Raw genomic sequence first — 10,715 nt, 5'->3', positions numbered from 1 at the left:
AAGGGGGGGGGCGAATCCTACTAGGACTGGAGTCCTAGTAGGACTTGTTGGGTAACGTAGCAATAATTCAAAATTTTCCTACGTGTCACCAAGATCAATCTAGGAAATGCTAGCAACGAGAGAGAGGGAGTGCATCTTCATACCCTTGAAGATCGTTAAGTGGAAGCGTTACAAGAACGCGGTTGATGGAGTCGTACTCGCGGCGATTCAAATCGCGGAAGATCCGATCTAGCGCCGAACGGACGGCGCCTCCACGTTCAACACACGTACAGCCCGAGGACGTCTCCTCCTTCTTGATCCAGCAAGGGGAGAGGAGAAGTTGAGGGAGAACTCCAGCAGGACGACGGCGTGGTGGCAATGGAGCTCGTGGTTCTCCGGCAAGGCTTCGCCAAGCACTACGGAGGAGGAGGAGATGTATGAGGAGGAAGGGGCTGCGCCAAGGGAAGGGTATGGCTGCCCTCCCACCCCCTCACTATATATAGGGGGAAGGGGAGAGGGGGCCGGCCCCTCTAGATGGATCTAGAGGAGGAGGCGGCGGCCAGGGGAAACCCTAGATGGGTTTGGGCGCCCCCACCCCCTAGGAAACTTGCCCCCCAAGCCGGGAGGGGCGGCTGCCCTAGGGGTGGCGCCCCCACCTCTCCTGGTTATGTGAGAGGGGTTGGGAGGGGCACACAGCCCCTTAGTGGGCTGGTTTGCCCCTTCCCCTTGGCCCATAAGGCCCCCCAACGCTTGTCGGGGCCTCCGAAACCCCTTTCGGACATGTTGGCCATAGCCTGGTACCCCCGGAACAATTCCGGACTCCTATACCCTTCGTCCAATATACCGATCTTCACCTCCGGACCATTCCGGAGCTCCTCGTCATGTCCGGGATCTCATCCGGGACTCCGAACAACCTTCGGTAACCACATACTATTTCCCATAACAACTCTAGCGTCACCGAACCTTAAGTGTGTAGACCCTACGGGTTCGGGAACCATGCAGACATGACCGAGACACCTCTCCGGCCAATAACCAATAGCGGGATCTGGATACCCATGTTGGCTCCCACATGTTCCACGATGATCTCATCGGATGAACCATGATGTCGGGGATTCAATCAATCCCGTATACAATTCCCTTTGTCTATCGGTATGTTACTTGCCCGAGATTCGATCGTTGGTATCCCTATACCTTGTTCAATCTCGTTATCGGCAAGTCTCTTTACTCGTTCCATAACGCATGATCCCGTGACTAACTCCTTAGTCACATTGAGCTCATTATGATGATGCATTACCGAGTGGGCCCAGAGATACCTCTCCATCATACGGAGTGACAAATCCCAGTCTCGATTCGTGCCAACCCAACAGACACTTTCGGAGATACCTGTAGTGCACCTTTATAGCCACCCAGTTACATTGTGACGTTTGGTACACCCAAAGCATTCCTATAGTATCCGGGAGTTGCACAATCTCATGGTCTAAGGAAACGATACTTGACATTAGAAAAGCTCTTAGCAAACGAACTACACGATCTTGTGCTATGGTTAGGATTGGGTCTTGTCCATCAAATCATTCTCCTAATGATGTGATCCCGTTATCAATGACATCCAATGTCCATGGTCAGGAAACCATAACCATCTATTGATCAACGAGCTAGTCAACTAGAGGCTTACTAGGGACATGTTGTGGTCTATGTATTCACACATGTATTACGGTTTCCAGTTAATACAATTATAGCATGAACAATAGACAATTATCATGAACAGGTAAATACAATAATAACCATTTTATTATTGCCTCTAGGGCATATTTCCAACAGGACTCCCCCATGGCGCGCCCCTCCTGGCCGCCGGCCTCCTCCTCCCCTCCTTTATACTAGAAGAACGCCCGTGCGTTGCAACGGGGCCACATTAACTTTAAATGTTCAATATTAATATTCTCATACATATCAAGTGACATTGGCGACCTTCTTACCATCAAATCCTCACACACACATACACACTCTCTCCCTTCCTCTTCCTCACTCTCTCTCCCCCTCTCCCTCTCTCTCTAACACACAAACATATCCATCTTATTGGGTACGGGACAATAATCCATCTATTTCACACACACACACACACACACTAGTGCATAACAATATGGATTATGTGTATTATATTTGCCACCACAACTGAGGGAATTAATTTCATGTAAATCGGCCAGCCACAACTCCAAGAATACGCGGAGGAGGTGGCCTGGGTCGGCGTCGGCGCCGTCCGGCGTGGGCTACGGGCCCGCTTCCAAGTGCGTCTACGCGTCGGCCACCCACGCCGGGTCCTTCAAGTGCCGCTTCCAACGCACCAACTCCAGGGCCACGGCCAGGGCCAGGGAAGCCGCCCTTCTTCGCCCCCTTCACCGGCCGGCCAGCGGCCGGCACCCGGCCTCGCCGTCCCCGTCCTCCGGCACCGTCGCGACCCAGTGACGCAGCCCAAGCCTCGGCCTCGAGAATCAAGAACGCTCGACAACGGAGAGGGAAGGGGATATCATATACATGTCATAAGAAAGGGTGTTTATTTACTGTTCCCTCGATGTATTGTTTCCTTTGTTTGGAGATTGATTACCATCCGTGAGTTAAGGTAAGGTTAATGTGATTGAGCGATTTTTCTGAAAATCAATTATTTGTTTTCTAATTAATATGATTGAGTGATTTAAGGTAAGGTTAATTAATTTAGATTTGATCTTTAGAGATTGTTCGTGATTGATTCTACATTACTAAATAACTTGCGCCAATATGAAAAGTTCTGATCTGTTCAGATTTCTTTCGTTGTGTGTGAGGGTGACGCGAAAATAAACCGATGAAGTGGGGGGAGGGGACGAAAAAAATCTACAAAAAAAACCAGCGAAGGTGGGAGGAGGTACCAAAAAAAACCATGGAAGGTGGGACGAAAAAAACCCTGAAAGCGAGACTACTAACTGGTCCATTAGGAGTAGAGATACGGGGGCCGGGGGCACCCAAAGGCACATCAATTGTTCTCTTAGCCGTGTGCGGTGCCCCCTCCACAGTTTACTCCTCCGGTCATAGCGTCGTAGTGCTTAGGCGAAGCCCTGCGCGGATCACATCACCATCACCGTCACCACGCCGTCGTGCTGACGAAACTCTCCCTCGACCCTCTGCTGGATCAAGAGTTCGAGGGACATCATCCAGCTGAACGTGTGTTGAACACGGAGGTGTCGTACGTTCGGTACTTGGATCGGTTGGATCGTGAAGATGTTTGACTACATCAACCGCGTTAACCTAACGCTTCCGCTTTCGGTCTACGAGGGTACATGGACACACTCTCCCCGTTCTCGTTGCTATGCATTTCCTAGATAGATCTTGCGTGATCGTAGGAATTTTTTTGAAATTGCATACTACGTTCCCCAACAGGTAAACGATAGTTCTAGTAGTTTGCGTTTTTGTAGTTAGACATTTGAGCTTATCAGTTTGTGTACCTAGCGGCGAGTGGTCGGCAGTGAGAGTTACAGGGTTTGATCCGCGCATTTCCATTTCCTTTTTAATGTATTTTCCCTGTTTTCGCGTGCGATAATGGGCGGGGCCAGTCGAGGCAGCGTACTGTGCGCGGCACCTTCTATTTGACTCTACTTCCCGAAGGCGAACCCTATTTGCCGCCCGAGGATGTCAAACCGTCATGGCTTTGTTAAAGCGAAGCGACCGACAAGATAAGCGTCTGCCCACTTTGAACGAGCAACCGATTTGGACTTTGAGGCCAACCCGTATTGAAGAACAGTATTCACCGTATATTAGGAAAATGTTCACTGTGTATAAAAAGTGTTCATCGTGTCTACTAATTTTATTCAACGTGCATTTCAAAAATATTCAGCATATATTTTAAAGAAAGTTTAGTTTGTATTTGAAAAAAACACTGTATACTAGGAAAATGTTAAGTGTGAATTTTAAATTCACTTTTTAGAAAACTGTTCATATTTAAGAAAAGAATATTTGTTTTTTATGATTTGAAACATTGTTGGCATTTTCAAGAAATTTTGTTCGCACTGTTTTGCAAAAGTATTGGAAAAGAAAAAAAAGTCGGATCTGCAGCTCTAAATAGTACTTTAAACGTTAGCGCTGCCTTTAAGCTGTACTCAGTTACTAGGCTGTCTGGTTAGCATCGTTTCCATTCATGGCCAGGTGGTGAGTTTGATACCCGATGCAAGTGTTTTTATTTTTTGCATTTATTACGGATACGTGTCTCAAAAATGTATATTAATACGTGTATGACAGACTACCGTATAATTTGTGAAATATCTATATTGCCCTTTATACGCTTTGTGATGGGGGGTCTACCGAAGCATTGCTCATAAATAAAAGCGTCAGAGATATTGTCTTTGATCTTTTCCTTCCAGAGGGGTACCTAACCATCTTGTGCCATATAAAAATGCTTGTATAGCTCAAGCACACAGTTAGTCCATAAATTGCATTATCATCAACACCAAAACACTTAAGGCGCAAAATGCCCTTTCAGTGTCCTCGTCGGCTGGAGCCGATGCCTATCAAGGTGATGGGACTTGGCCAGATTGCTGGAAGTTGCGATATGACTCTTGGATTTGGCGTAAGTCTTCTGCTAGTGTGCCGCTGTTTTCAGCGCATGCATGCCGATTTTCCCACCGTTTCCTGCCCGAATGCCCATGAGGCATAACTCCGCCGAGCTCCCGGGCAGCCGCGCGCAAATTTTTGCCCGTGTGCAGCGAGAAGTCGCATTGGGCTCTGCAATCCTCTTGATGTCCTGCTTCGCCCGTCTGCCCCCAAGGCGAGCTCATTCCTAGTTGCCGTCAGGATGAATGTACTCTTCAGATTCTCCTCTTGTCTAATGCTTTCATTCTTCACTTGATGCTTTTTAAGATCTCTACGAAACTAACATGCGATTGGTAACTATGTTTGATTCTAGGTTGCCATATTCTACATATATAGTACAATAAAGAGAAAACAAATTATTATTTGAAGAGTCCGTACATCGTTCATTTTGTCAAACATTGTTAATTGCCCGTAGCAACACACGGGTACAACACACGGGTATTATGCTAGTTTAGTATTAATTGCATAATCATTAAAACTTGTATAGTTGAAACATTTCTAAAATCTAAAGGTACTGTGTCAATTGCTTCAGATCTATCAAAGGGTTCAACGCCGATGAATATTGCTCCCGGGCAATGGTCCTTAGGGGCATGTGCATGAAGACTCCCCATCTGTCATCAACATGGTCAAGCCGGCTCTGATGAGGGAACGACGACATCGGCGCATCGACGGCTCGTTCTATTGGTACTGGTGATTGTCCGGTGGTTTAGAGATCTTGATGTAATTATTATTATGTTTAAGGTGATTTGTACTTCCGATGAACATATACAATATATCCAAATCTTTTTCGTAATAAAATAAATTATATCATAGGTGTGCAATTGAGGGTATTCAACTTAAACAGTGAACCATTGATACAAAATGTAGAGGTACCTCTGTAGGACAATAATGTGGGGAGGAGGTAGTAGAAAATTCTTGTATACAATTCTAGCTAAACAGATTTCTCCCCTCAACTTTATCACAAAATATAAAAAGACAGACTTGAACCTAGGGATAGTTATAAAATTTCCTATTTTTAGGGGCCTATTTGCAATGTTTTCAATACAGTCGTGTTTTCTGGTCAGTCTCTAGTTTCTCACGTGTGTCTGACTATGTAACTTTATTTTCTATCAGTGAAATAAATTATATGGTTGCTCTAAAAGAACGTAGTTTGATAAAGTCCAAACTCCTTTTGCTCATATTTACTCCCTCCGTAAAATAATATAAGAGCTTTTAAATCACTACTTTATAGTGATCTAAACACCCTTATGTTTTTTTTACGGAAGGAGTGTTTTTCAAGCAACTCTGCAAATCAAGTATACGAGGATTTCCCAAAAAAAAGAGTAGACGGTAGAATTCGTGAAAAAAGAAAAGGCTGAGGACGAGCAGGCGAAAACATCCCTAAGATCTCCCTCAGAAAAAAAAAGAAAACTAGACCAGGTCCACCGCCAAGCCACCCAACCCCGTCCCCGTGCAGTCGAGCCGTCCAGATCGCTGCCGTCCCAGACTCTCCGCCCCCAAATCTCGCCCGGAGAAAAGAGAGATTTCGCGGCGATGGCGGCGGCCGGCGGCACCTCCTCCGACGATGTCCCCGTCATCCAGGCAGAGAACCTCACCAGCAACGTCAGGTCCATCCTCTACAGGTACGCGCCCCTCTCTTCCGCGCACCCCCCCTTCTCTTCCCGATGGGTTCGACGGTGGACTCGATCTGATCTGGACTCTGGAGGTGTGCTCAGTTTATGTTTTTTTAGCTTGTTCAGGTTTGATCCGAGCGTATCTCGTGGATCATTAGCGTAAGTGCTGGTCGCTGGATGTTTCACTACAAGTATTCGAGGGGAGTGGATTTTTATTTTTCGTTTTTGAGCAAGGGGACGACGACTTTGGAATTAGTGTTTCTCCTGGAACTATGATGCGCTAACAACTTCACACAGTGAATTGGAACTTTTGGTAGCTGGGTGGTGGATTGATTTAAAATAATTCGCTTAGATTTTCCTGCTAGGTTGAGATGCATTGTACGTTGGAGTCTGGACTGGGGGGAACAGCCTTAAAATTGGTGAACGGTGGGCATGCCTCTCAGATGTTAGATCCACTAGGTGTATCTAGTTTTCGAGTGGAAGGGGTATAGAAGTGATGCTCTTGTTGGTTCCCTATATGCTTGAGACTCGTATGGAAAGCTGGTTAGACAATGTAATTACAGTTCGGTAACTATTTTAACTTGTTTGGTTGGTGGTGGACATACATAATACTGTAGTAACAGGCTTCAAGCACTGATTGTTTTCTGTGTGATGATACACTATCAAGTTTCCTGTTTCCATTTTGTCGATAACACCTTTTCGACTATAAGGAATTACCCTAGACTTTTTGCTTATCTGCTATTTAACCAAACAGGGTTTGTCCTGAGCATGATGATTTGTTCGTTTTACAGCCGGACATTCTTGTCGATCATCAGTGGAGTTGTTGCTGGTATCTGGGGGTTCACAGGTCTGACGGGCTTCGTCTTCTACTTTCTGATAATGTTGGTAGCTTCTATTGGGCTCTTGGCAAAGTCGAAGTTCTCAGTCCACACGTACTTTGATAGTTGGAGCAGGATTTTAGTTGAAGGAGTTTTGGCCGGCCTTATGGTAAGTATTGTTGCCATCATGAGTATTCTGTGGTTTACACCCTAACTGCATAAATATTTTGACCCTTGGATGCTATTTTATATACTGTTGAAATATGTCATGTACAAACACTATTATCCGTCTTTGGTTTTAGTCTAAATTAATTTAGGAAGCTATTGAACATTTAGTTGGATCCAGATGAGTTCTTATTTGGTACGGCTGTCACAAAACCTGAAGTTTGGACCAGGAGTTATACAAGCATATACAACTCTAATTTGCCACTATGTTCAAAGATTAGCTGTAGCATTAGATAATCCAGTAGGGCCATAACCATGAATAAAAGTGAACTTGGGAGGACTATTATCTATTAACGTATCTATGTTATAGTTAATGGCCACTCATGTCCTTTGATAGATGTTGCAAAATGATCCAAACAAGACTGTTTATTCTACTCAGTTGCCATATGTATTCTGTATGTTCTCGTTTTTAAGTTTATCTTCTAATATTTGCTCATTACAATGAGCTTTTGCTTTGTGTGATGTTCTAACATTGTGAATTTTTCATTTGCAGTCCTTCGTGCTGTTCTGGACGTATCCTTGATAAATTAATATGTGCTATTCTTTCTGAATATATCAAGCCCTTTTACTGCTTTTCTGTACCCACCCCCATCCTATTTTAACCGCTCCTGTGTTGATATATTTTTGCTTGAGTTCATCCTTGACACTTACCAGATTTGCGTATGATATCGTCCACATCTTCTGAGTTCTGATGGAAGGAGAGTCTGATGAACACAGCATGTTGCATCTTCTGATGGAAGGAGCTAATGTCAGATGAAGCAAGCATATGCAAGATTTCCCCTTAACATGATGGAACAATGGAGTCTCATCGTTATCACATTTTTGTTGTTAGTTACTACTCCCTCCGTAAACTAATATAAGAGTGTTTAGATAACTACTTTAGTGATCTAAACGCTCTTATATTAGTTTACGGAGGGAGTACTATTACTGTCTAGTTTGGTGAACTGCAACGCAACATTGTATATGCCTATTTGATGGCCAGTGTATCAGATATCACAGGTGTAACACAACACTTAAATTCGTTTACCCATGTCGTAGTTCACCTGATGATCCGAAACAATTACATCACATCATTTCCGCCGTTCATGCTGTTGAATCACTTGCGATGAAAATGCTATTAATCTTATAGGCAATGGCTTCTAAATGTGTCCTCATTTGTTGTATACAATTCGGTTAGCTTGCTTTTTAAAAACAACATATAATCTGTCTTGTGTTTTTGATCCTTTTTTGTCAAAATGTTGTGTGTTTTTCAGCTGATTTTGATTGTTTTTTTTTCAATTTTTTGAGATTATATACTACTGCTGCTTTAAGTTTTGAGAGAGAAGCATGACCTCATGAATCGTAATGGGCTCATTGGGCTGGGTTTACTATATGGGCCTAAGTCCAGATCCAAAGTCGCAGGCCATGGTTTCATTTCCAAAACCCAATTCCCACAGAGCATCGCTCCCACTGGCCCCAGAACCCTAACCTCCGTCTCCACCATGGCCTCCTCCCTCCTCCGCTCCGGCCAGCGCCTCCTCCGCCACCACCGCGGCCGCCTCCCCGCGGCCTTCTCCACGGCGGCCGCCGAGGAGCTCATCGACGTGCGCAAGCTGCCCACCGACTACGACCCCTCCACCTTCGACCCGACCGCGCCGCCGTCCCGCCCGCCGCCCTCCGACCGCGTCTGGCGCCTCGTCGACGACGTCTCCGCCCTCACCCTCGCCGAGGCCGCCGAGCTCTCCGCCCTCCTGCTCCGCCGCCTCGACATCCCCTCCGCGCCGCCCATCGCCATCCTCAACTCCGCCGCGGGCCTCGGCGATGGCGGCGCGGCGGCCGCCGGCGCGGCCGGCGACAAGCCGGCGGCCGCGGCCGAGAAGACGGTCTTCGAGCTGCGGCTGGACTCGTTCGACGCGGCGAGCAAGATCAAGGTGATCAAGGAGATCCGGACGTTCACCGACCTCGGGCTCAAGGAGGCCAAGGAGCTGGTGGAGAAGGCCCCCGCCGTGATCAAGGGAGGGTTGTCCAAGGAGGAGGCCGAGAAGATCGTCGAGCGGATGAAGGCCCTCGGCGCCAAGGTCGTCATGGACTGATCGGCCCCTGCATTTCGAGGTGAGATGAGATCTCTCTCGCGGAATTGTAAACTCAGATTGGCTTGAGCCTGCACATGGATGACTTGCTGTAGTGAATTTGTTGAGAAACTGATGGCCCTGTCGCCTATATACCCTAGTTGTTACCTAGGATGTTTTAGCACACACCAATCACATTCCATTATGATTCAGTTTGTGACATTTGATCACATTGTTTTGCTGTGATCCTAGTAACCCTTGCTGTTTAATTGCAACTGCACATTTCTGGATTTACAACTGTCCATTTTATTCAGCAAGTCGAGTTATCGATTTTAGACGTAGATGCAAATGTGGTCTACTTTCTGCCGTGCTCTGCTCTGCCTTGAATGAAACTGAATCCTTGTGTGTTGGTGTGCTTAGTTTTCTTATCCACGGCACATCCCAAATGCCGGGTTCCACTATTCCATAGAACAAATAAAGTATTGTGCAATATGTATGAAAATTTAAATCTGCTGTTCTTATCTGCAGGTACTGCTGAATGTATGAACCATATGATTACCATGGCTGAGTGCTGCGAGCATTGCGGGACTGTCAGTGTCAATTGAACTTTTCAGGCTCGAAGGTTTTCATAATGCTGGATTCTCTTAGTTGCCTTCACTCCTATTTTGTTGATGAATTTTCTGTCTAACACGAAATGTGGAATAAAATGTTCTAAAAATCAGATAAGAAGCATGCACTGAAATGACTCGTGACTGCAATTGAGTTGCCTTTTGTTAGTTTTGGAAACTCAAGTTACACTTTGGCTGGCATGCATTTGGTTCCTTGTTAGAAGTACTGTGGTGCGCTGGAGCCCAACCTTTGCTCTGTGATCTACCTGTGTTGTGGCAAACAAATTCAAGTTTGGTGTAATGTGTTGGCCAGTTAACAAAGTACAGATTTGTACACTGGATTGTTATGCAGTTATAAAACACATGGTCAACAGATTGTTACCACACATTTGAGTTTCTGATATCATGCTCCTGGCTACCAACTATGAGCGCCACTAGTCTCCAGTTCTCCAGCAAATTCTTCTCTTTATGTATACATTAACATCTCTCGAAGCAAAAAGGAGAAACATAATCCCCTCCACAATGCCAAGGATGCTTTTGTTGTTCCTTTTGTTGTTTCATGTGGAGTAGCTAGCCTGAGATAGGGTTCAAAGCAGCCTGGCATTGATATGCAGGGTTCAAAACAGTCTGAGAGGCAGAAAACGTGGGTTCAACTGAACAAGAGCTGCCTCCCAGATTGTTCAGATGCTAGCTACTTCGACATGAAACAACACGAGGATGAAGACGTACTAATCTGCTGCTGCTGTAATTATCACTGTAATTATCCTTACACGACCACGCGTACGCGTCTGCCTGATGTTGTTCAACTATCGC

At 45.8% G+C, this 10,715-nt stretch overlaps 2 protein-coding genes across 4 annotated transcripts; both read left to right on the top strand.

Moving 5' to 3' along the window:
* The first annotated feature begins 5,957 nt into the window (after window positions 1–5,957).
* Window positions 5,958–8,332, top strand: LOC123182989 (ER membrane protein complex subunit 6). 3 transcript variants are annotated; one of them, XR_006492393.1, is made up of 5 exons: window positions 5,958–6,212; window positions 6,995–7,190; window positions 7,740–7,759; window positions 7,901–8,073; window positions 8,148–8,332. XR_006492393.1 is itself a non-coding variant. In XM_044595709.1 (4 exons), the coding sequence occupies exons 1-4, from the start codon at window positions 6,124–6,126 to the stop codon at window positions 7,929–7,931; spliced, it is 336 nt and encodes a 111-aa protein (XP_044451644.1). In that variant the 5' UTR covers window positions 5,958–6,123; the 3' UTR covers window positions 7,932–8,332. The 3 variants fall into 3 exon arrangements, 1 of the variants encoding a protein (XP_044451644.1); XR_006492392.1 differs by having other exon boundaries at window positions 7,901–8,078; window positions 8,153–8,332; XM_044595709.1 differs by having other exon boundaries at window positions 7,901–8,332.
* Window positions 8,333–8,673: 341 nt separating this feature from the next.
* LOC123182988 (50S ribosomal protein L7/L12) lies at window positions 8,674–10,288 on the top strand. Its single transcript, XM_044595708.1, has 2 exons — window positions 8,674–9,337; window positions 9,823–10,288. Exon 1 carries the CDS (start codon window positions 8,728–8,730, stop codon window positions 9,316–9,318), a length of 591 nt encoding a protein of 196 aa, XP_044451643.1. The 5' UTR covers window positions 8,674–8,727; the 3' UTR covers window positions 9,319–9,337; window positions 9,823–10,288.
* The last annotated feature ends 427 nt before the right edge of the window (window positions 10,289–10,715 follow it).

Source organism: Triticum aestivum, chromosome 1D (assembly GCF_018294505.1).
Source record: "Triticum aestivum cultivar Chinese Spring chromosome 1D, IWGSC CS RefSeq v2.1, whole genome shotgun sequence".
NCBI lineage: Eukaryota > Viridiplantae > Streptophyta > Magnoliopsida > Poales > Poaceae > Triticum > Triticum aestivum.
Note: the sequence above shows the minus strand (reverse complement) of the source record. Positions and strands in the feature narration are given on the sequence as shown.